Here is a 19,483-nt window from a genome sequence, read left to right on the forward strand (position 1 = left end):
CAATTAGTTGTCCAGCCATACAAGATAGTATAATATACGACTTACACTGACATTTTTTTCTTGAAGAAGCTTGCATAAAATTTCGTTAGTGTAGATAAGAAGTTGAAGTAGTGCAGTGAAAATGGAGACGGCTTATTCAAAAGGTCATCTTTACAGGAGAAATGAGCAAAATATACAAAATTACACAACAATGAAACTCCATGAAGCAGGAATAAAAGTTCTGACGTTTAACATCTGAACGAACCTCTGAATCATCAACAAGGAAGAGAAAAAGTTAATATACACTGATTAGGTGATAATATCTATCTGTGACGTTTAACCCTTTTCTCCTCTCTCCTCCTTTTATCCTCCTTGTCCCTGGACTTCTTTTTTGATCTATGTTTCCTACACTGGTGGTGGTGTTTACTGGATTTAGCCTTCTTCCGGCCCTTTGTCGTATCTTCTGACAGAGATTCATTTTCTAAAGAACCAGGGGAATTCAGCCAGACGGGCTTCTCTGGACCAATGACAACATGATATGCGCGTCCTTTGCTTAGCTTCATATCAGGACTTGCTGACTCTCTTTCTCTAGGATCCGGACCAGAAGGAAGGTAAGGGCCAGCTTCATCCATCCGTGACCCAACAGTTCCCCTGCCACGCTTGACCCTGCCAATAACAAGATGTTCATTTAGCAATGTGAGGCACATCGAAGTTGTGACACCACAAAAGGACAAGGAAGTGAGAAGTTTAAGACTCAATGCATGCAGCCACAGAGATGCGCAAATAGATGTTCTGAGAGAAAGACTGACCTTGACTGTAAAAATTCCTCAATTTCAGCATCTCTCAAGCCATCATCCTCACTGGAATGAGAATCCTGCATCTCTCTTTTCTTTGATCCACTCGTGCCTGAATCAGTATCACATCTCTCATGTGACCTCCTTTCCGAGACACTAGAGCTATGACACTTTGTATCTCTGTTCTTATCTGCCAACCTCCCTTTAAGCCTGTTCTCAAGCTCCACCTCTTTCTGCCTTAACTTCCACATTTCATTTACTTCAACAGCTCGGTTAGCTGCAATTAGTAAATTTCAGAGCCACAAAAGATGCGACTATGAGCACTAATATAAGAAACCTGTCCGAGAAAGAATAGTGCTTTGTGTCTATATGTGAAGAATAATTTTACCCTTCAGATAAACTATACTTTCACATTTTCCGGTCTAACCCCTAGTTCATGTAGGTTTTTCAAAAGTCGAGTTGTGTAGAACCTACTAAGGCAGCACAACATTCACACAACAAAATCAAGGAAAAAACATAAGGATATGCATGAAGTAGTTGATTTTTTCTTCTTTTAAATCAGTAGTGAATATGCATGAAGTAGTTCTTATATTATCTTCTAAAAAACTTGATTGTAGGTGCTAAGTGCTTGTGTAATCTCGTGAGTTCCTAATACTCTTGCAAGAGCTACTAATGACAGAGCAATGCCCGCACGCACAAAGTGGAAAAAACAGTTCTTTCAACAGAACGTCCTTTCCTCTACATGGTATTTGACCTGGTTAATTCTTTTTCTCTAATTAGTAAGAGGCTTCTGTGTCCTATTTCTTCTTCTACTTCTTTCAGTCACTGATTCTTTTGAAAATACTCTTATGATTTTGTGGTCTTTTCATTCAACTCTTCTCGTACAGGAGTAAATTGTTACGAAATGCAAGGCTAAAATCGATCATACTCTAAGCTTTCTTACTTTGTTTTGACTTATAAATCGTGTGCACCAGTCGGCTACTCTAAGCTTGCATATCTATTGTCACTAGACTCTAAATTTGCTCAGCGAGATGCTGGCAGAGCATAACACCAGATTTCTGCCTAGAGAAAGTGATCTTAGCTGAATAACTGACACTAATTCCAATTAAGTGCAGTAAATATTGAGTTACTTTAGATGAAAGAGTTTTCAAAGACGGGAAATGAGAAGTAATGGATCAACCCGAACAAAAAGCTAGAACTCGTAGTGGGAAATAAAAGCGATGCGTGCCTTGTTGTACTCCAAGAACAGTTGCTGTTAAAAACCGTGAATTTGGTCTCCCCCTGACATTAGGCCGATGAAGATAAGAAAGTGCACCATCTGACTCTGCTTGCCGCCGCAATTCTGCAGCCTCTTTCAACAGAATTGCTGCAATTCTGTTCTCTGTCTCCAAATCCATATCCACCCCCTATAACACTCAAAACTGCAAATGGTCAAATAAAGATATCTTTTAGGCAGAGGCAAATCCAACATATAAGCATATCCTTGTACATATATACATATACCAAATACAAGAAGAATTCTATAAATATGTATATATGTCAAGTGATGCAGTCATTGCTTTTAAATCTTAGATTTTACTCTATCTGTAGGTCACATATAAAATTAGCAGATCCCATAACTGCATTGGGGCAATGGTTTCTGCTAACAAAGTAAGTAGTCCAAAATAAAACATGAATGCTTTGATATGCAAAACCGTAAATGGCCAATCTCGCATCTTGGTATGTAACAATCAACAAATCAGGAACGCCCCAGTCCCACACTAGTTAGGGTTAGCTATATGAACCCTTAATATCCATTCCGCTCAATTCACGCAGATTTCATTCCAATACTTGATAAACTGCCTTTTAGGATAAACTAGGACTCTATAAAACTAGAGGTATCTTGCATCTATAGGTGATATGTAAAATTAGTGGATACCATAACTGCAACAGATTTCAATATGGCTATTGACGAGCTATACATAACCAACCACACGATTCAGGTATACAGAAAAAAATGGCATCGTTACGCACTGGATGCAGAAAATTTACCAAGATTGCAGCAAAACCAACCCATTATAAATAATCAGATAGGGTTCATAAAAGACTTTTACTTTATAAGTAAAAGGAATTCATTAGACTTGAAATTCAAGACTATCATCAATCACAAAATCATGACAATAAAAATCCAATTTTTGGGGCAGTTTTTCTTAAATTTCCTTTCATATTATACGAATCGGCGTGGACTTCTTTTTGCAGTGAAATTAGACACAAAGCATAGCATCAGATTAAAAATAAGCGCTTCAACATGAAAAGTGATTAGGGATTTAGTTTCATTCATGACGAAGGAGAGGAGGAAATCGAGAAAGAAAAGAAAGAGGGGAACTTACAACTTGATTCACTGGAGAGAGATCACCGAGAAATTCGCCGTAGAGAGATGGAAAATCCTAAGAGAAGAGACTGCCCTAATTTCAAATGTCGGGGCAGAAACCAATCGGAATTCGTATTCATGAGCTTATAGTGTTTTGGGCCTCCGTGTGAAATCCATTGGGCCTACTCCTTTCATTAGATGGAAAAAAACGTTCACTGGCCACTTTTCGGGATTTTTACACAAATAGCCAGATGAATTCGTTGCTTATTTTTTCTAGCTAGTATGCGTAGAGTATATAATAATTATACACGGTTATATATAAATATTACACATTCGAGGGTTATTTTTAGTTTAAACGGTTGGGTAGGCAGCTATTTCTGGTGGCTACTACCCAGGATTTTCCGGCGGAATCAACCACCCAACTTCTGGCCAGCTCTCCGATTTTCATGTTCTACCTCTCCATTTTTAGTTGCAATTTTTTTAGTCGGTTTGTTCTCTGTTACATCTTTCTGTTTATGTATCGGTAGTGCCGTGTATTAAATTCAACCTTGCTTGTTGCATCTGTATCTTTAGGTAGATTAATTGCGCTAGCACGTGCTTGGGTTTTTGTTCTTGTTTTTGTACTTGTTCTTGACACCTTTAACTCGTTAAGTTTTCATATTTCTTAGCATATTTTCTTTATTGGTAGTGCCTTGTATTCAATTCAACCTTGCCCGTTACATCTGTCTCTTCAGGTAGATTAAGTGTGCTAAAACTTGTTTGAGTTTTTGTACTTGTTATTGACACTTTTAACTTGTTAAGTTCTCATATTCTTAGCATATTTTCCTCTGTTCTAGCTCTCTGTTGGTTGAGTGGTAGTGATTAAATAGCACCCTTAGTCTATAATGATTGTGGTTTATAATGTGAGAGTAAAGTCATGTCCTCGGATGGGGCGGGAGGTGGGTAGCAAGGGTGGGAAAGGGGACAAGGAAGCTTATAGGCTAAGAGTTGGGTCCTGGAACATAGAGACGTTGACAGGTAAGACTATATAGTTGGGTAGGATTCTTTAGAGAAGGAGGATCAACATAGCGTGTGCATAGGAGACCAGGTGGAAGGGTACTAAGGCACATGATGTTAACGAGTATAAACTGTGATACTCTAGAGGTGTTGGGGGCAAGAATGAGGTCGGTATTTTAGTTGACAAAGATCTTAGAGAGCTAGTGGCCGAGGTTAAGAGGGTAAGCAATAGGGTGATGGGGGTTAAGTTTGTGGTTGTGGGGCTTACTTTAAGTGTGATTAGTGATTATGCTCCTCAAGTAGGCTTGGGCGAGGAGGTTAAGAGGCAATTCTAGGAGGATTTGGATGAGGTGGTGCGTAGTATTCCGCGCACCGAGAAGATTTTTATTGGAGGGGATTTCAATGGCCATATCGGGGCTAATGCTGGGGGTTATGACGATGTGTATGGAGGGTCTAGATTTAGAGATAGGAACGGGGGAGGTACTTCACTGTTGGATTTCGCTAAAGCTTTTTATCTGGTGGTAGCTAACTCGAGTTTCCCAAAAAGGGAGGAGCACCTGGTCACTTTCCGGAGTACGGTGGCCACGACTCAGATAGACTATCTTCTCTGTAGGAAATGTGATAGAGGTCTTTGCATGGATTGCAAGGTCATCCCGAGTGAGTGTCTCATGACCCAACATAGGCTCATAGTAATGGATCTGGGGATCAAGAGGAATAGAAAGAAGAGAGCAGTGTGCAGTCAACCTAGAGTCAAGTGGGGAAACTTGACTAAGGACAAAGCCCAGGAGTTAGGAGAGAGGTTGTTGGCGATGGGGGCATGGAAGAATAGTGGGGATGGGACTGCGTTATGGGCCATGAAAGCGAAATACATTAGGGAAGCCGCGAGAGAGGTTTTAGGGGTTACAAAGGGATACCCTAGGAGACGTATAGGGGACTGGTGGTAGAATGCGGAGGTCCAAGGTAAAGTTGAAGTCAAGAAAGCGACTTATTTGAAACTAGTGAAGAGCACAAACGAGAAGGGGTTGTTTTATCCCTAAATTAGCTAACCGTGGGATTGTTATTCCATATTAAGTGTGGTATAAAACTAATATCAATATTGTGGTATAACTATGTTATAAGAAGGCAATGAAAGATACAAAATTAGCGGTTACGTCGGCTAAGACTGTTGCTTTTGGACATATATATGCGGAACTTGGGAGCAAATGCGGGGATAAGAAGTTGTACTAGTTAGCCAAAGTGAGGGAGAGGAAGACTCGTGACTTGGACCAAGTGAAGTGCATCAAATACGAGGACGACATAGTATTGATGGAAGACGCCCATATTAGACGAAGATGGCAGACATACTTCCACAGACTGTTGAACGAGGAGGGGGACATAAGCATTGTGCTGGGTGAGTTGGAGCACTCTGAGAGTCTGCGTGATTTTTGATATTGTAGGCGTATTAAGGTTGAAGAGGTTATGGAAGTGATGCGTAAGATGAGTAGTTGAAGAGTGACTGGGCCAGACTAGATCCCTATAGAATTATGGAAGAGTACGGGGCGTGCAGGCGTGGAGTGACTTAATGGGTTATTTAATGTTATCTTTAAGACGAAGAAGTTGCCCGAAGAATGGAAGTAAAGTATGATGATTACTTTGTATAGGAACAAGGGTGATATCCAAAATTGCAATAACTATAAGGGTATCAAGCTGCTGAGTCATACTATAAAAATTTGGGAGAGGGTGGTGGAAGTCAGGGTGAGGAAGAATATGTCTATTTTCGAGAATCAGTTTGGATTCATGCCGGGGCGATCGACTATGGAAGCTATTCATATGGTAAGGAGATTGGTAGATCAGTATAGGGAGAAAAAGAATGACCTACACATGGTGTTTATAGACCTAGAAAAGGCATACGATAAAGTCCCAAGGGAGGTTCTGTGGAGATGTTTGGAGGTTAGCGGCGTTCCGGTAGCTTACACTAGAGTAATCAAGAACATGCATGATGGTTCTAAGACTCGAGTGAGGACAATGAGAGGTGACTCAGATCACTTCCCAGTAGTGATGGGGTTGCACCATGGATCGGCTCTTAGCCCGTTCTTATTTGCTCTAGCGATGGATGTGTTGACGTGGCACATTCAAGGGGAGGTGCCATGGTGCATGTTATTTTCCATTGACATAGTGCTTGATTGATGAGACGAGAAGCAGGGTTAATGCGAGGCTGGAGTTCTGGAGACAGACCCTAGAGTCTAAAGGTTTCAAGTTGAGCAGGATCAAAATGGAATACTTGGAGTATAAGTTTAGTGACGAGACTTATGAAGTGGACGTGGATCTGAAGCTTAATACCCAAGTCATCCCGAGGAGGGGTAGTTTCAAGTATCTTGGGTCTATAATCCAAGGTAATAGGAAGATTGATGATGAGGTCTCCCACCGTATCGGTGCGAGGTGGATGAAATGGAGGCTCGCATCCTGTGTTCTGTGTGATAAGAAGATGCCACCAAGACCTAAGGGTAAGTTCTACATAGTGGTGGTTAGACCTACTATGTTGTATGAGGCTGAGTATTGGCCAGTCAAGAACTCCCATGTTCAGAGGATGAAAGTAGCATAAATGAGGATGTTGAGATGGATGTGTGGGCATACCAGGAGAGATATAATTAGGAACGAAGTTATTCGGGACAAAGTGGGAGTGACCCCCGTGGAGGACAAGATGTGGGAGTTGAGGCTGAGATAGTTCGGGCACGTGCCGAGGAGGAGTACAAATGCTCCTGACCTCCTGTTAGGAGGTGTGAGAGGCTGGCTGTGGCGGGGCTGAGAAGGGGTAGAGGAAGACCGAAGAAATATTGGGGAGAGGTGATTAGGTAGGATATGACGCTACTTCAACTCACTGAGGACATGACCCATGATAGAAGGGTATGGAGATCGAAGATTAGGGTAGTTGGCTAGTAAGTAGTCGAGAGTTCCCCGTTCCTTTTTAGTAGTATTAGTAGCTCCCTTATTTTTTTTCATATTCTTTGATCCCTAGTATTTGCTTATTGTTTCATTCGCTCTGTATATCGTATTTTCCAGTTAGTTACTATTTGATGCTATTTTATCTTTTACATGTTGTTTCGTTATTTTTTTTTTGTTATTGTTGTTACTGTAGTTATCTTTTTCCCCTTTTCCTTATTGTCCTTTGTCCCCCTATTCTTTCTTTCTTCTTCGTCTTCTTCCTTTCTCTCGTTTCACTTTTTTTTGTGCCGATGGTCTATTGGAAACAATCTCTCTACCTTGCCAGGTAGGGGTAAGGTTTGCATACATAGTACTCTCCCCAAATCCCATTTGTGGAATTATACTGGGCATATTGTTGTTGTTGGTAGGCAACTATTTAGGTTAATTCTTCATGTGCTGCTGTGCAACTTATGATCTTGAAAAAAAAATACTAACTCTGATGTATTTCAAATTTAATAAATATTCATGTTTATGATATTAGAAAGAATAAGGGCCTATGATACTTATCTATCTATATCTATCTATAATATATTAAAATCACAAAAGCTCTTAGCGAAATGTCTTTCGCCTTTTTTACCATTTTAAAAAAGGTTTCACATTAGACAAAGTTATAATTTAATTAACTTTTCTAATATCTAGCACTTTAAAATCAACTAAAATTTTGGTTATTAAATATTTTCTTATTAAACTAGGTAAAAAATCCTAATATTTAGGACTTTAAAATCAATAAATTCTTTTTCTTATATAATTTTTTTTCTTCTTATTTTAAATTGTTAATATCTTACTTCTTTTTTTCTCTCTATAAACTAGTATCCGTACGCGCGCGTTGTGCGAAAATTAAATATAATTTTTATAAAAAAATATTATTTGGAAAATACGGTAGACACAAAGGTGCAAATGGTATTATTTTATGAACATATAAATGCACTGGATATTCATACATTCAAGTCATGAAGGAACACACTTATCCATTAGAAAACAGCTAGTGAGGACAACATTCGTAAGAAAATGCATCCTTAGATGATTAGTTATTTTTTATTGTAAGAAATTAATCTGATCAACCAAGCAACCTATTAATTAGTTCACCCCCACAATATCCAGCCTATGCTGGAGGAGTAAATTGTAGTTACAGTGGATGCTCCCACCAACTGAGTTTTCAATTGAGAGTACAACTTTGTATAGTAATCACAATTTTGCCTGAGAATGAGAAGTAATACTATTAAGGTATGAGAAATTCCGAAGCTTCTTAAAGAACAAAATCACTTTGGTAAAAACAAAAATATCTTAAATGCAGCGTCAATGAATTCTGAAAAAGAAAGAAAATCACTGACTACACGAACACATATCATTGTTAAAAAAGTAAAGCGGGAGACCTTTTACAATAGCCTATGAGAAAATATTGTGAAGTTAATCTACTAATTTGAATATTATCTCAAATGTAGTGCCAGTGCTAGAAATTGAACATTGGTTCAAATATGTCACCTTCTACATATAAAGCCAGCAACAGTACTAATGTCAAGAAATGTTTAAATTCTCTCTTCAATGCAGTCAATGAGGACGAAGGACATATGTTCTCATTACTATACCCTCTCCCAGTAATCACAAAATACAGCGAGTAAGTTGCAAAATAACAATCAAAGATTCATGTGTTATATCCCAGTTTGGTAAATGTAGTACTATCGACAAAAAAAGTTTGTAATTCAAGCAACCAATCTAGAAATCTGAATTTAATGTATTTCAAGCTCATTGATACGCAAACGGTTGTTCTTGAATTTTTAGCCTGTCATGCGCTTGTCGGACTTGTCCTGTGCCTGTCCATAATAGCCTGCGCCTGTTCGACTTGTCATTTGTGTGTCCGACTTGTGCTGCACCTGTCCAACTTCTTATTTGATATTGGTTCATTTTCGGCATCTTATTTAACTTTCATGAAACTATGGACATGAGGCGATTATGTGTTTCATGAAAAATAATTATAATATGTAGGAAGGTTAAAAAATACCCAAAAATTAGATATGATAATAATATGTAGCAAAGATTATTGACAAAACAAACTCATAACTTGGCATCAAATTCAAGTCAAATTAGTAGTAAAAGTATCTGTAATATATATTTTGATAAATTTACCAGTACTACACTAAATAACTTTCATATATAGCATTCAGCCATTGTCAGCACAAGTGAGTCATTATGTTATAAAAGATCATGTTGCAAATATAGTAACATTAAGCAAGCACCTTTCAAACAAATCGAGATGTGCTTTGTCAGACCAATTAAGCAAAAGGATCCAGAAAATTCACTCCTTATTGGAGTCGCACTAACATAAAGGAAAAGAGGTAAGTATAATTCCTGAACTTATCCGCAGAACTTGAAAATAATAATCTACAGACAGGGCCACAAGTACTTAATTGCAAGATAAATAACAACCAATTGTTTACTCGATTTACATGCATCATTTCATACTAAACTTGCAAAATCACTGTTTGGTCTCCTAGATTTGCTAGCATGAAATAAGGAACATGTACAGACAATAGTTGACATGCCACACACAAACCTGAATTTTGAAATCTCATACCATAATTCGTTTGTATTACCATTTAACGAGGGAGCTTTTCACATTATTCCTATTCAAATCAGCAATGCACGAAATAATCAAAGTATTCATATTCCACCTTGTAGATTGATGCATGCATTTTTCACGTCATTGTCTTCACGTTGGTTTACTCCTGATTCACAATGTTGTTGTGTTAGTACATTAGATGTATTCTCTTCTTTTATTCTATCAGTTATTGATATTGTTAATACAATTTAACGATTACCAATCTACTATCTGTACCATCGCGTTGCAATTAATTTTCAACATTAGTAGATCTCTTGCAATCCATCTCTTCCTGTATGAGAACTTACCCTACAATACAAAAGATAAATTATTAAGTCTTATTGTAAATTACAGAGTGTCATCCGAAAAATAATGATTTTTATAAGAGGGCTATTTATATTTTTTTTTTTATGTCAATGATGATCATTTGGGGTTGTCTTATTAAAGTGAGAATGGCAGGCAAGGTGAAGAATGTTTGCCTTCTGGTTTTACTGTAGTATGCTTGTGCATCATTAAGAACATAACCAAATTGATCCTTGTGCACCATTAAGAACATTCTCAAACCGGATGACTTCTATATATGACAAAGACGAGCAAAAAAAATTGTTGCGTCTATGTATGATTTTCTGTACCCATTGATACTTGGTTAACATAAAAAATGGCAGCAAAATTCCTATTTTTTAATCAACTGTTGATTTTAACTACAGTAATGAGAGCAACTAATAAGGGGAACATGTAGGTGGCATTATAAAACAGAATGACCACAAAGACGACTTTGTTTCTGTACATCAACGTGGCATAAAACAACCAAAGTTCACTGAAATATAAGACTTTGATGAGGCTACCGCTAACTAAGCAAGATTAATATAGTAACATATGACTTTGCGAAAAAAAAAAAAATACTTTTGTAACTGTTACTACTGTATATAGCTACTTTATATTTACTGGCCTTAGAAAGAACTTTTTTCTATAGGTGGCAATTTAGGCTAACTACTAATTCTATGTACAACTGTAAGCAAGATAACAGATCCTAACTAATCCTGAATATTCTAGGCATGATTATAGCACCTAAATTAGTAAAAAATCAAGTATTGTTTTTGCATAATCTTAATAATCTCTCTCAAGCTGGATCCTACACGTTATATGTCTACACTCACTAGTCACTATAATTTATTCAATGGACCTGTAAGAAATTTAATACAAACATCTGCAAGTTGGTTATTTGAGTTGGCTACATCCAAATTCAATTTTCTTTCTAGTATAATAAAAATTCACCTTTATGTTCTTACATGAAAAACTGGAGATGATCTATCATAGAAATCAGATTAGTGACAATCCTTTTTGCAGTTTCAAACATCTTGCTTGCGAACAAACCCCTGAATCACAAAAATGTTTAACATATAAAGATTTTCTCATAGCAAAACAGAACTATTAAAAAGAAAATAATTGCATGAACTCTAGGATGTGTCACAATACGCGTCATTGCAACATCATGACTTCATACATAACACTTAACAATGAGTAGACCAAAGAAACGATTGCATATATTTGTCAAAATGGTAGGCCTCAAGAATATGCTTATATTGACAGAATGCAACATTTTGTTCAGAAACCTCAACATATAAAGATCTAACCTCACATTTAAAATTTTCAAAGGAAAGTTCAGTAGATAATATTTATTGTACTTATCATTCATATCGGCTACAACAATGTTCAAATGTTAGCAATATGATCTTTTTATAAAGCAATTGGATATTGTGAATAAAGTGAGCCAAACTTCTGTTTGTTTCACAATATGAACTATCTCATAAGTTGAATAGAAGTAGTTGTCTAACCACTCGATGCTCATTGGCATTTTTAAGACTCCTGGACTGTGCATCTGAAGCCTTTTTATTTTGTTATTGACCAACTACATAAGTAATCTCATGTTTTAATAGACAGTTATTTAAGTTAATTCTTCATGTGCCGCTGTGCAACTTATGATCTTGAAACAAAAATACTAACTCTTATGTATTTCAAATTTAATAAATATTCATGTTTAAGATATTAGAAAGAATAAGGAGACTATGATACTTATTTAAAAGCACGAATGCCCTTCGCGAAATGTCGTTCGCCTTTTTTATCTTTAGAAAAAGGTTTCACATCAGACAAAGTTGTAATTTTATTAACTTTCCTAATATCTAGCACTTTAAAATCAACTATAATTTTGGTTATTAAATATTTTCTTATTAAAATTTTTGATTATTAAATATTTTCTTATTAAACTAGGTAAAAAGTCCTAATATTTAGAACTTTAAAATCAATAAATTCTTTTCCTTATATACTTTTTTTTTCTTATCTTAAATTGTTAATATCTTACTTTTTTTTCTCTATAAATAAAACTATAATAATAATGTGTAGATGTCCCAGTATTCTCCAACCACAAATAGAAAAGAGTATATGGACATAGATATTAACACATATCTTGCGTCTTCGTTTTGCTTTTGGGGGAATTATTCTTGCAACTCTTTAATTTCATATTGATAATATTAAAGTCCCATATTTTATGTTATATATTTTTCATCAACTCCTTTTAAAAGTATGACGTTCAACATGAAAGTTTTTCCATAATATATTTAAATTCTAGAAAAAGCTGTCTATAATTCTTCTTTTTTATTTGGTTGTGCATAAAAATATTATACACCTATGGTCCTATACCGAGTTACTTGAATTAAAAGTCTATGTATCCTTTTCTATTCCATTTACTATTTAGCTAAAACTAAAATATAGAATGTAGTATTATTCTAGTGTATTTCTTTATTTTTGTTATTCGTTATACGAACATGAATATATACAATAAATTATATTATCTTCTACTTTCATGAGCCGATCTATATATTTTTATATTTATTTTGGTTTAATGTGTAAGAAGCTATAAGCAATTATTAGAAGATACATTGAAATTTATTTTTCATATTATGCTAACTAGCATGAAGGACAAATGCACGACTATAGACAATAGAGTGGCCTCATTGCGCCTTACCAACCCCAAGGAAACTCCGAATACAGGCCTAGATCGTTTGTACATACAATTTTTTTGGGTTCTAAGATCCACAGTTGAGAGAAAAACAGCCCATATCGTATGCTAAGGTCCCTAAGCAATCACTTAGTGGAAAAGGAAGTGATCGAGCGATGACAACCAAGAGCAGAGAAAAGACAAATATTTGATTGTCCATAAAACTCGGTAAATATGAAAGACAACATTTGATACATTCAGATGTAGAATCTAGATGCATGGTTATGGATGGAGAAATTAAGAAAGGTCTCTAAAAAAAAGAGTAGATTATGGATGCTATTTTGCGATAGTGAGTTTTTTTAATCTGTTGGAATAACTTCTACAATATTTTTTATCGATTAAGAAATTTTTTTTGAATAAACCTCTTATGTCAGTTAATTTATGTCTTTTAGAATGACCTTGAGAATATATAACTTTTCAATTATTTTTAGTTAACTTTTAAATCTCCAATAAGGTTATATGTTCTTGTTGAAACTAAAAAGAAATCATGATAATTTGTGAAATTGAAGTAATAAAATTATAAAACTGGGAGAAATATTAAGTTGAGTAGAGTAATTGAGATGCTAGATTGATCAGAACTTCTATAGGGTAGAATTTCTCCCTTCTTGAGTAATTGACTAAATAGGATCAACAATAATTATTTTCAGGAATTCTTTTTTTTTTTTTGTAAACTTTTATTTTTGTAACTTAAACATAATTTTCACTATAAAAAGCATATAATTCATTGAGATAGGTTACACGCGCAAAACTCGTACTCTAACTAAGACTAGTTGTAAAAAATATTTGTAGTACCATAAGAACCTCTCTAGTTCCGGTCTGTATTGCTTTAGTAATGAATCAAGCAACTTAATTTAGTAATCAACTTAATGTGGACCTTTTGATAAATATTGCAGTATCTAACTTAGGAGAAAATCCAAAAATAATTTTAGGTTTGATCCTTTTGTTCTTTTGTAGGCAATCTTATATACCTAGTCACGAGTAACTATATAAATCATGACTAGTGTTAGGCAATTGAATATACATTCGAAGTTTAACTTTTAGCATCATTTTCATAGCATAGAGAACTGAGGATATACCTCCTCTCTTAAACCTTATTATTATTACATGAATTTTGCTCTAATCCTATTTTACATGACATTATTGTCTCCTGTTAATAATATAATATTAGCCTGACGGTTAGGGTCGCGGCATTATGGCTCATATCCTCTGGTTTTATAGGTCCTTTTTCAAGGCATTTTACTGAGCAATAGCAGTTGCTCTAGAGTAGCTAGGCTGGAAAAATTGCTGGAAAAAACATGTGTTTAATTCCTTCTGCTTTAATAATGGGAAATATCATACCACATGCAACCTGAAATTCAAAGAATCAGATCATCAATATATACTACACAAAAAAAAAAAAAACGGATTCTGCTAAATCTGTCGCTAAAACAGTTTAGTGACGGATTTTAATCTGTTGCCGTGGCTAAGAATCTGTTGTCGTGGCTAAGAATTTAGAGACAAATTTCCCGTCCGTCACTAAATTTAGTGATGGATTAGCAATAAATTACAAAATTTATCTACCAGAATATATAGTCCGTCACTGATCGTCAGTTAATATTTTTACTGATAAATAATATAAATACTACATTGATTAAAGTGTCGATTAATTTTATGTTTGTAGTAGTTATTTATACTTACATAAAGCAACGTGGCAGCGCGCAAAATTCCCTTGGGAGTAGGAAATGGAAGCAATAAGCGACCAAAAGTATATACTGCCACAGCAATGAAATGAAAAGGCAAGCTGAGAGGCCTTGGATTTAGACCAGCAAGTAAACCAATTGCTCCATTTGTAAAAATCCCTCCAACTCTTAAATAACCATAAAATACTTCCCTAATCTCTTTTCTTGATGGATCAAGCGAAGGACTGAAAACTTGGTATGTTACACCAGCCAGTATGTTTATTGTTGATGCTAGTGGCTACAAATATTGTTAACCCCCGCAAAAAATATAACTCATTAAATTTGGGCACTTTTAATGTACAAAACTTATACCGATTTGGTACGACAGAAGTCATTCTCTTGGAAAAATATTTTTCGGTATTTACTTGGTGAGTTTAAAAAAATATTTTCTCGGAAAAACTTATTCTATTAAAGAGTAAAAGGTATAGAGAATTGGATAACGTTTCGATGAAACTTTTGAGGTAAATATTAAAAATAATAGCAAGTGAAGGAGGTCATTTTCTCCCTTATGAGTAATCAAATATGGTCTGAAAATAACTTCCTCTTGAAATAAGTATTTTTCTAAAAATGACTTCCGTCGTACTAAACTCAGCCTTAGTAAGATCTAAATTACTATTAAATTTAATTTATGTGGATTATATTACACTTACTTTTCTAAGAGTGTAAAAGCGTTGAAGATACTTGGACACAGCATTTGCATCATTAAAGTCAGTGAGAGGTTTAAGAAGATGGCGAAGGACAACAATGTCGGAAAGAGCAACAGTCATTCCTCCTGCTGATAAAGGATGCCTCATATTGAAGGCATCTCCTATTAGAAGAGAACCTGGAATTGTACTACAAGTTGCTGGCATGCTTCTGAATTGCATTGTTCTTATATTGTTTTCCTCGCTAATCGCTGTTATTAATGCATCCCTCAATTCACTAGGTACCTGATAAAGAACAATCCATTTTCAATTTATGTGAACCTATTTGATTGTACATAAAGTTTAAAAAAGAAAGAAAAACTTTTGTAATTTATATTTGTCATAATATTTACGTGGTTATAAAAGTTTTTTATTAAGGTTAATTAAGATAAGAATTTAAAGTTAAATTATTTTTAAATTTAGAAATCAGACCATTAGTTTTGGAACAGGCTATAAAAAAAGTAGGTTCGCGTTAACTACAACGAAGAGAGTAATAAGTAATAATCTCTTAGAAAAATGGTAGATATGAATTGAATGCATATGGAGACGCAGATGGTAAGAACTTACCTGCATCTTCGTATTTACACCAAGCAACTGTGTACATGACATTTGTCCTATATATAAACTATTTATTACTTAATTATGGTTAGATGAAAACACCAAGTGCAGTTAAGTATTTATTGTCAGGATTATTAGAGAAATGCAGAGTTGAAATGGTTGAATTTTAGGGGGTACAAATGCTTAATTGTATAAATAGCTTTTATACACCTATATTTAACTTAAATTCATTAGAGATACATACCTGAGGAGCAACCACATTCGTCAAATAATTGACCATTTCTCCATTAGCGATAGAAGGTACATTTTGACCAGCAATAAGAACCAGACAACGAACCTCAGTGCTGCTGACTGGATAAAATGTCACTGGTGAAGGGTCTGACATGACAAGAACTCCGTGGTTTGCATATGGGAGTTGACAATCTTTTAAAATTAATCCAACATAAGTCGAAGGAATATCCATCTACAATTAACAAAAGAAAATGTTCGTTAAATTTTAGAGACCATACGAAGGAGTTTAAGTTATATATATTATTAGTGTAAAAAAATATTTAACACAATCAGATCATTTAATGAAATTTACGGGAAAGTATCTTTATAGTGTGATATTTATAATTTTTAAAATAAGATAGACTTTTTTACCCCGACGATATATATAACTTAAACTCAATAGGAAAAAAAAAGGTATGATTGCATAGAAAATACCTTGAGATTGCATAAGGAGCGTCGCAGATTCGAGAAGCAACCATCACAAACAATTGTAAGAGGAGCATAAGCAGATAGCTCTCGTCCATCTTTTGTCTTGTAATTTACCCCTTTCACAGTTCCCTTTTCTTCTATCAAAGACGTGACTGTTCCCTGTTCAAGTCTTACACTACCAATCCCAAAAACAGGAGTAAGTTAACATGAGCAAAACTTCAGTCTTACTCTATAGAAGTTTAACTTATATACTCTGTAGTTGAATTTCTTAATTACACAACCATTGAAAGGTAGCTATAGATAACTGTCCATAATAAGAAAAATAAAAAACCTAAGAAAAATAAAAGGTAAAGACAACCACGACAAATTAAATTACTTTGATAGTATAGTTTTTTGCCACTATCAGTATAGATAAGTTAAATCCAATGTTTATGATAAGGATTAATTGGTAACCTACTAAAAAATAAATAATACATTATTACAACTTAAACTATATTTAACAGTATAGAAAATATTTACACGACAAATGCATATAATCTAAATCCTTATCAAAGAAGTACTAGTGAATTATAGTATGAGATATTTGTAGACTATGACCGTGGAACAATGGCGTAAACAAGATTTTTTATAAACGGTATCACTGAGTGAACAAATGAATTTGAGAAATGCCGTGCCAAAAAAAATAGATCATATAAATAAATATTGTTCAAGTCGTTAAGGAAATACAATTCATTACTAGGAGATCAGGCTCGGTAGTCTGATTGTTTTTGAAGTTTAATGAAGGGCATGTGTGTGAGTCATCCCAATTCCCTACTATATTTCAGGCTGAAGCTTAAAAACTTTACAAAATTGTACCCGTTTTACTCGAATCCAAACATAACACAAATATGCACCGTCCAAAATATGCAGCGTCTTTACCAGTGGACCAAGTAGTCCAGATTGATGAAGACATGAAGTGGTGTCACTTTATACCTTTAATTTTATCCGTCATTTGTCTTGTAGCATATTATTTGTATATATAAATAGTAAATTTTTTTTGGCTAAGCGGTGAGTCGTGACACCGCTTGACCTAAGGTAAATCCGCGCCTGCTTGAAACTAAGATATGCTTCAAATAATTGGATATCTTGATTTTGCATGGGATATAAAGGCAAATTACTTGGGGAGGGTGGCAGCTTTTTCCCTCATCTTCTGAACGAAACGCCCATTGTGGAAACATCTTCCGGACATATCTGCTGCCTGGAACTTCTCTAAGGGATAGGAAAGCATAATATGTTCTCCATTCTTCTTGTAAAGAGTATATCCTACAACTCTTTGAGCATCTATATCTTCCAAGCAATCTGCAGGCACGTAATTTACATAATTTAATTAAGTTAGAAAAAATCGAACAAAATAATTTGACTGTTGGGTGCTCAACAGTCAATAACAAAGTCATAAATTTCGCTAATTAAATATAAAAATACTTAGACTTATATATACAAATATAATCTTTTGAAGTTTTGTATAAATGAAGCTATATGCCTACCTTCAAGGCCTAAGTCGACTAATTTGAGATAGCCACCTGGCTGTAGAAGTTCACCAACCATTCTATGTGGTTCAGTCAAGTCCCTCTCTATCACGTGAACTCGTCGTCCATCCTGCAATTTGTATCACAGAAAAATTATAGCGTAGATGAAAGCCAAATTTCATTATTTAGAATATTGGAATGATTTAACTTATATACATTGACATGTAATGATTTATTACATTATTAGTGTATTTTAATATGTTGTTATAGCAAATAATTTGCCTTACAATACAAGTACTAATAGAGTATAATTCTGTTTACACATAGATAAACAAGCCTAGAAATTATTACCGTAGATAGATGAGAAAATAAATATAAATTTCAAGACCGTTTAGTCTACAAATTGTGCCAAAATGTAGGACCTTATCAGTATCATGTTTAACGTGGTGACATGAAATTGCTCAACAACAAAGCAAAATGGTACAACGGCATATAGCCTAGTGGTATTACCGGGAATCTCCAACCACTTAATATAAACAGGCGTCATGAGCTGAATTTTCATTATCATAATTTGTTATCTTTAATTTCTATGTAAGGAAAAAGAACTTTCTAAAAATAAATAATGGAATGTACGTAGTACGTACGTACCTTACCAAAAGTGCAGGCCAAAGCAGAACCAGCAACGCCGGCACCGACAATGATAACATCCGTTTTACCATAGGACTTATGATCCTTAATCAGTACCACATTTGATGCTATGTTTCTTATTTCCATTATTTTCCTTCTGATCATATTGTACAGCAAGAGGAGTCCAAAAAGGGAAGCGATAAAACTGCCCAAAAAAATTATCATCTCCATCTTTAATTTCTTTCTTTTTCCTTCCTTCAACTTCCAACTGATTATATTAATCCACTGCAACTGTAGTATTTTGTCAGCTTTCTTTAATGTGTTACTCACTCCAAAATTAGTGGAGAGAAGTGGGTTTGTTTAATGTTACATTCGTGTACGTTGGCAAGTTTGAGTGACGAATTCCTCCAGAAAATATGGCTCTTTTTATGTAGAAGAGGAATTAGTTGAGACTCAACAGTGATGTTATTGTCCTAGAAAGGTTACCATGTACGTAAGATTACAAGTTTTCAAAAATATAATTTTTCACATAAAATAAAATGGATGATCTTTATAGACTTTAGTTATATATGCATGTAAAACTTTTTAGTCCATTTGTCAGTTGCACTCTTTAGGATATTCTAACTGAAGAATTACTTATTTATAGTTAACTCTTAAATAATCTAATAGTATTAGAGTTTCTTACACTTTTAATATATAAAACAGCAACAACAATTATGAGTTTAAGTTTTATCTATCGCTTATAAAAAAAATTTATACGCTCAGCAAATCGTAAATTTTAGTTAGGATTGAAAACATTACCGCCTACTTAATGTCACTCGTTTAATGGGAGAGTGGTCAACATGAAATCAACTTTAAAGGTCAGAAATTAATACTCACCAATCCGAATTTCCTCTCGGAAACAAAGTTCTCACTTTTGGAAAACAATGATAATTAACCATATGTTCTAGTAGATATTTGAA

The 19,483-nt window shown here is 34.8% G+C and overlaps 4 protein-coding genes across 9 annotated transcripts; 2 read left to right on the forward strand and 2 right to left on the reverse strand.

Moving 5' to 3' along the window:
* Positions 1-132: 132 nt before the first annotated feature.
* Positions 133-3,279, reverse strand: LOC107786597 (uncharacterized). 4 transcript variants are annotated; one of them, XM_075248569.1, is made up of 4 exons: positions 3,143-3,279; positions 2,002-2,179; positions 789-1,050; positions 133-645 (listed from the first exon to the last, which is right to left on the reverse strand). In XM_075248569.1, exons 2-4 carry the CDS (start codon positions 2,168-2,170, stop codon positions 303-305), a joined length of 774 nt encoding a protein of 257 aa, XP_075104670.1. In that variant the 5' UTR covers positions 2,171-2,179; positions 3,143-3,279; the 3' UTR covers positions 133-302. The 4 variants fall into 4 exon arrangements, with proteins under 4 accessions (XP_075104670.1, XP_016463594.1, XP_016463595.1 ...); XM_016608108.2 differs by having other exon boundaries at positions 1,954-2,179; XM_016608109.2 differs by having other exon boundaries at positions 2,002-2,194; positions 3,143-3,278.
* A 728-nt stretch (positions 3,280-4,007) lies between these two features.
* On the forward strand, positions 4,008-5,063 carry LOC142178805 (uncharacterized). Its single transcript, XM_075248527.1, has 2 exons — positions 4,008-4,140; positions 4,645-5,063. The coding sequence occupies exons 1-2, from the start codon at positions 4,008-4,010 to the stop codon at positions 5,061-5,063; spliced, it is 552 nt and encodes a 183-aa protein (XP_075104628.1).
* Positions 5,064-6,370: 1,307 nt separating this feature from the next.
* On the forward strand, positions 6,371-6,700 carry LOC142178806 (uncharacterized). Its single transcript, XM_075248528.1, has one exon. It carries the CDS (start codon positions 6,371-6,373, stop codon positions 6,698-6,700), a length of 330 nt encoding a protein of 109 aa, XP_075104629.1.
* Positions 6,701-13,617: 6,917 nt separating this feature from the next.
* On the reverse strand, positions 13,618-19,026 carry LOC107786596 (squalene monooxygenase SE1-like). 3 transcript variants are annotated; one of them, XM_075248588.1, is made up of 8 exons: positions 18,548-19,024; positions 17,913-18,024; positions 17,547-17,727; positions 16,396-16,564; positions 15,935-16,153; positions 15,100-15,378; positions 14,409-14,687; positions 13,621-14,079 (listed from the first exon to the last, which is right to left on the reverse strand). In XM_075248588.1, exons 1-8 carry the CDS (start codon positions 18,611-18,613, stop codon positions 13,999-14,001), a joined length of 1,386 nt encoding a protein of 461 aa, XP_075104689.1. In that variant the 5' UTR covers positions 18,614-19,024; the 3' UTR covers positions 13,621-13,998. The 3 variants fall into 3 exon arrangements, with proteins under 3 accessions (XP_075104690.1, XP_075104689.1, XP_016463591.1); XM_016608105.2 differs by having other exon boundaries at positions 13,622-14,079; positions 18,543-19,023; XM_075248589.1 differs by lacking the exon at positions 14,409-14,687 and having other exon boundaries at positions 13,618-14,079; positions 18,543-19,026.
* Between the last annotated feature and the right edge of the window lie 457 nt (positions 19,027-19,483).

This window comes from Nicotiana tabacum, unplaced genomic scaffold (genome assembly GCF_000715075.1).
Source record: "Nicotiana tabacum cultivar K326 unplaced genomic scaffold, ASM71507v2 Un00001, whole genome shotgun sequence".
In the NCBI taxonomy this organism is placed as follows: domain Eukaryota; kingdom Viridiplantae; phylum Streptophyta; class Magnoliopsida; order Solanales; family Solanaceae; genus Nicotiana; species Nicotiana tabacum.

Excerpts from the sequence above, each read along its gene's own strand:
- LOC107786597 (XM_016608108.2), bottom strand. The coding sequence starts at position 2,170 with ATGGATTTGGAGACAGAGAACAGAATTGCAGCAATTCTGTTGAAAGAG. Across the intron at positions 1,051-1,953 it reads AGTTCTAGCTTTTTGTTCGG|CTAACCGAGCTGTTGAAGTA; the intron begins GTTGATCCATTA and ends TACTAATTGCAG. Across the intron at positions 646-788 it reads GAGGAATTTTTACAGTCAAG|GGTCAAGCGTGGCAGGGGAA; the intron begins GTCAGTCTTTCT and ends TGTTATTGGCAG.
- LOC142178805 (XM_075248527.1), top strand. The coding sequence starts at position 4,008 with ATGATTGTGGTTTATAATGTGAGAGTAAAGTCATGTCCTCGGATGGGG. Across the intron at positions 4,141-4,644 it reads GAACATAGAGACGTTGACAG|CTAACTCGAGTTTCCCAAAA; the intron begins GTAAGACTATAT and ends ATCTGGTGGTAG.
- LOC142178806 (XM_075248528.1), top strand. The coding sequence starts at position 6,371 with ATGGAATACTTGGAGTATAAGTTTAGTGACGAGACTTATGAAGTGGAC.
- LOC107786596 (XM_016608105.2), bottom strand. The coding sequence starts at position 18,752 with ATGGAGATGATAATTTTTTTGGGCAGTTTTATCGCTTCCCTTTTTGGA. Across the intron at positions 17,728-17,912 it reads AGTCGACTTAGGCCTTGAAG|ATTGCTTGGAAGATATAGAT; the intron begins GTAGGCATATAG and ends ACGTGCCTGCAG. Across the intron at positions 15,379-15,934 it reads CGAATGTGGTTGCTCCTCAG|GTACCTAGTGAATTGAGGGA; the intron begins GTATGTATCTCT and ends GTTCTTTATCAG.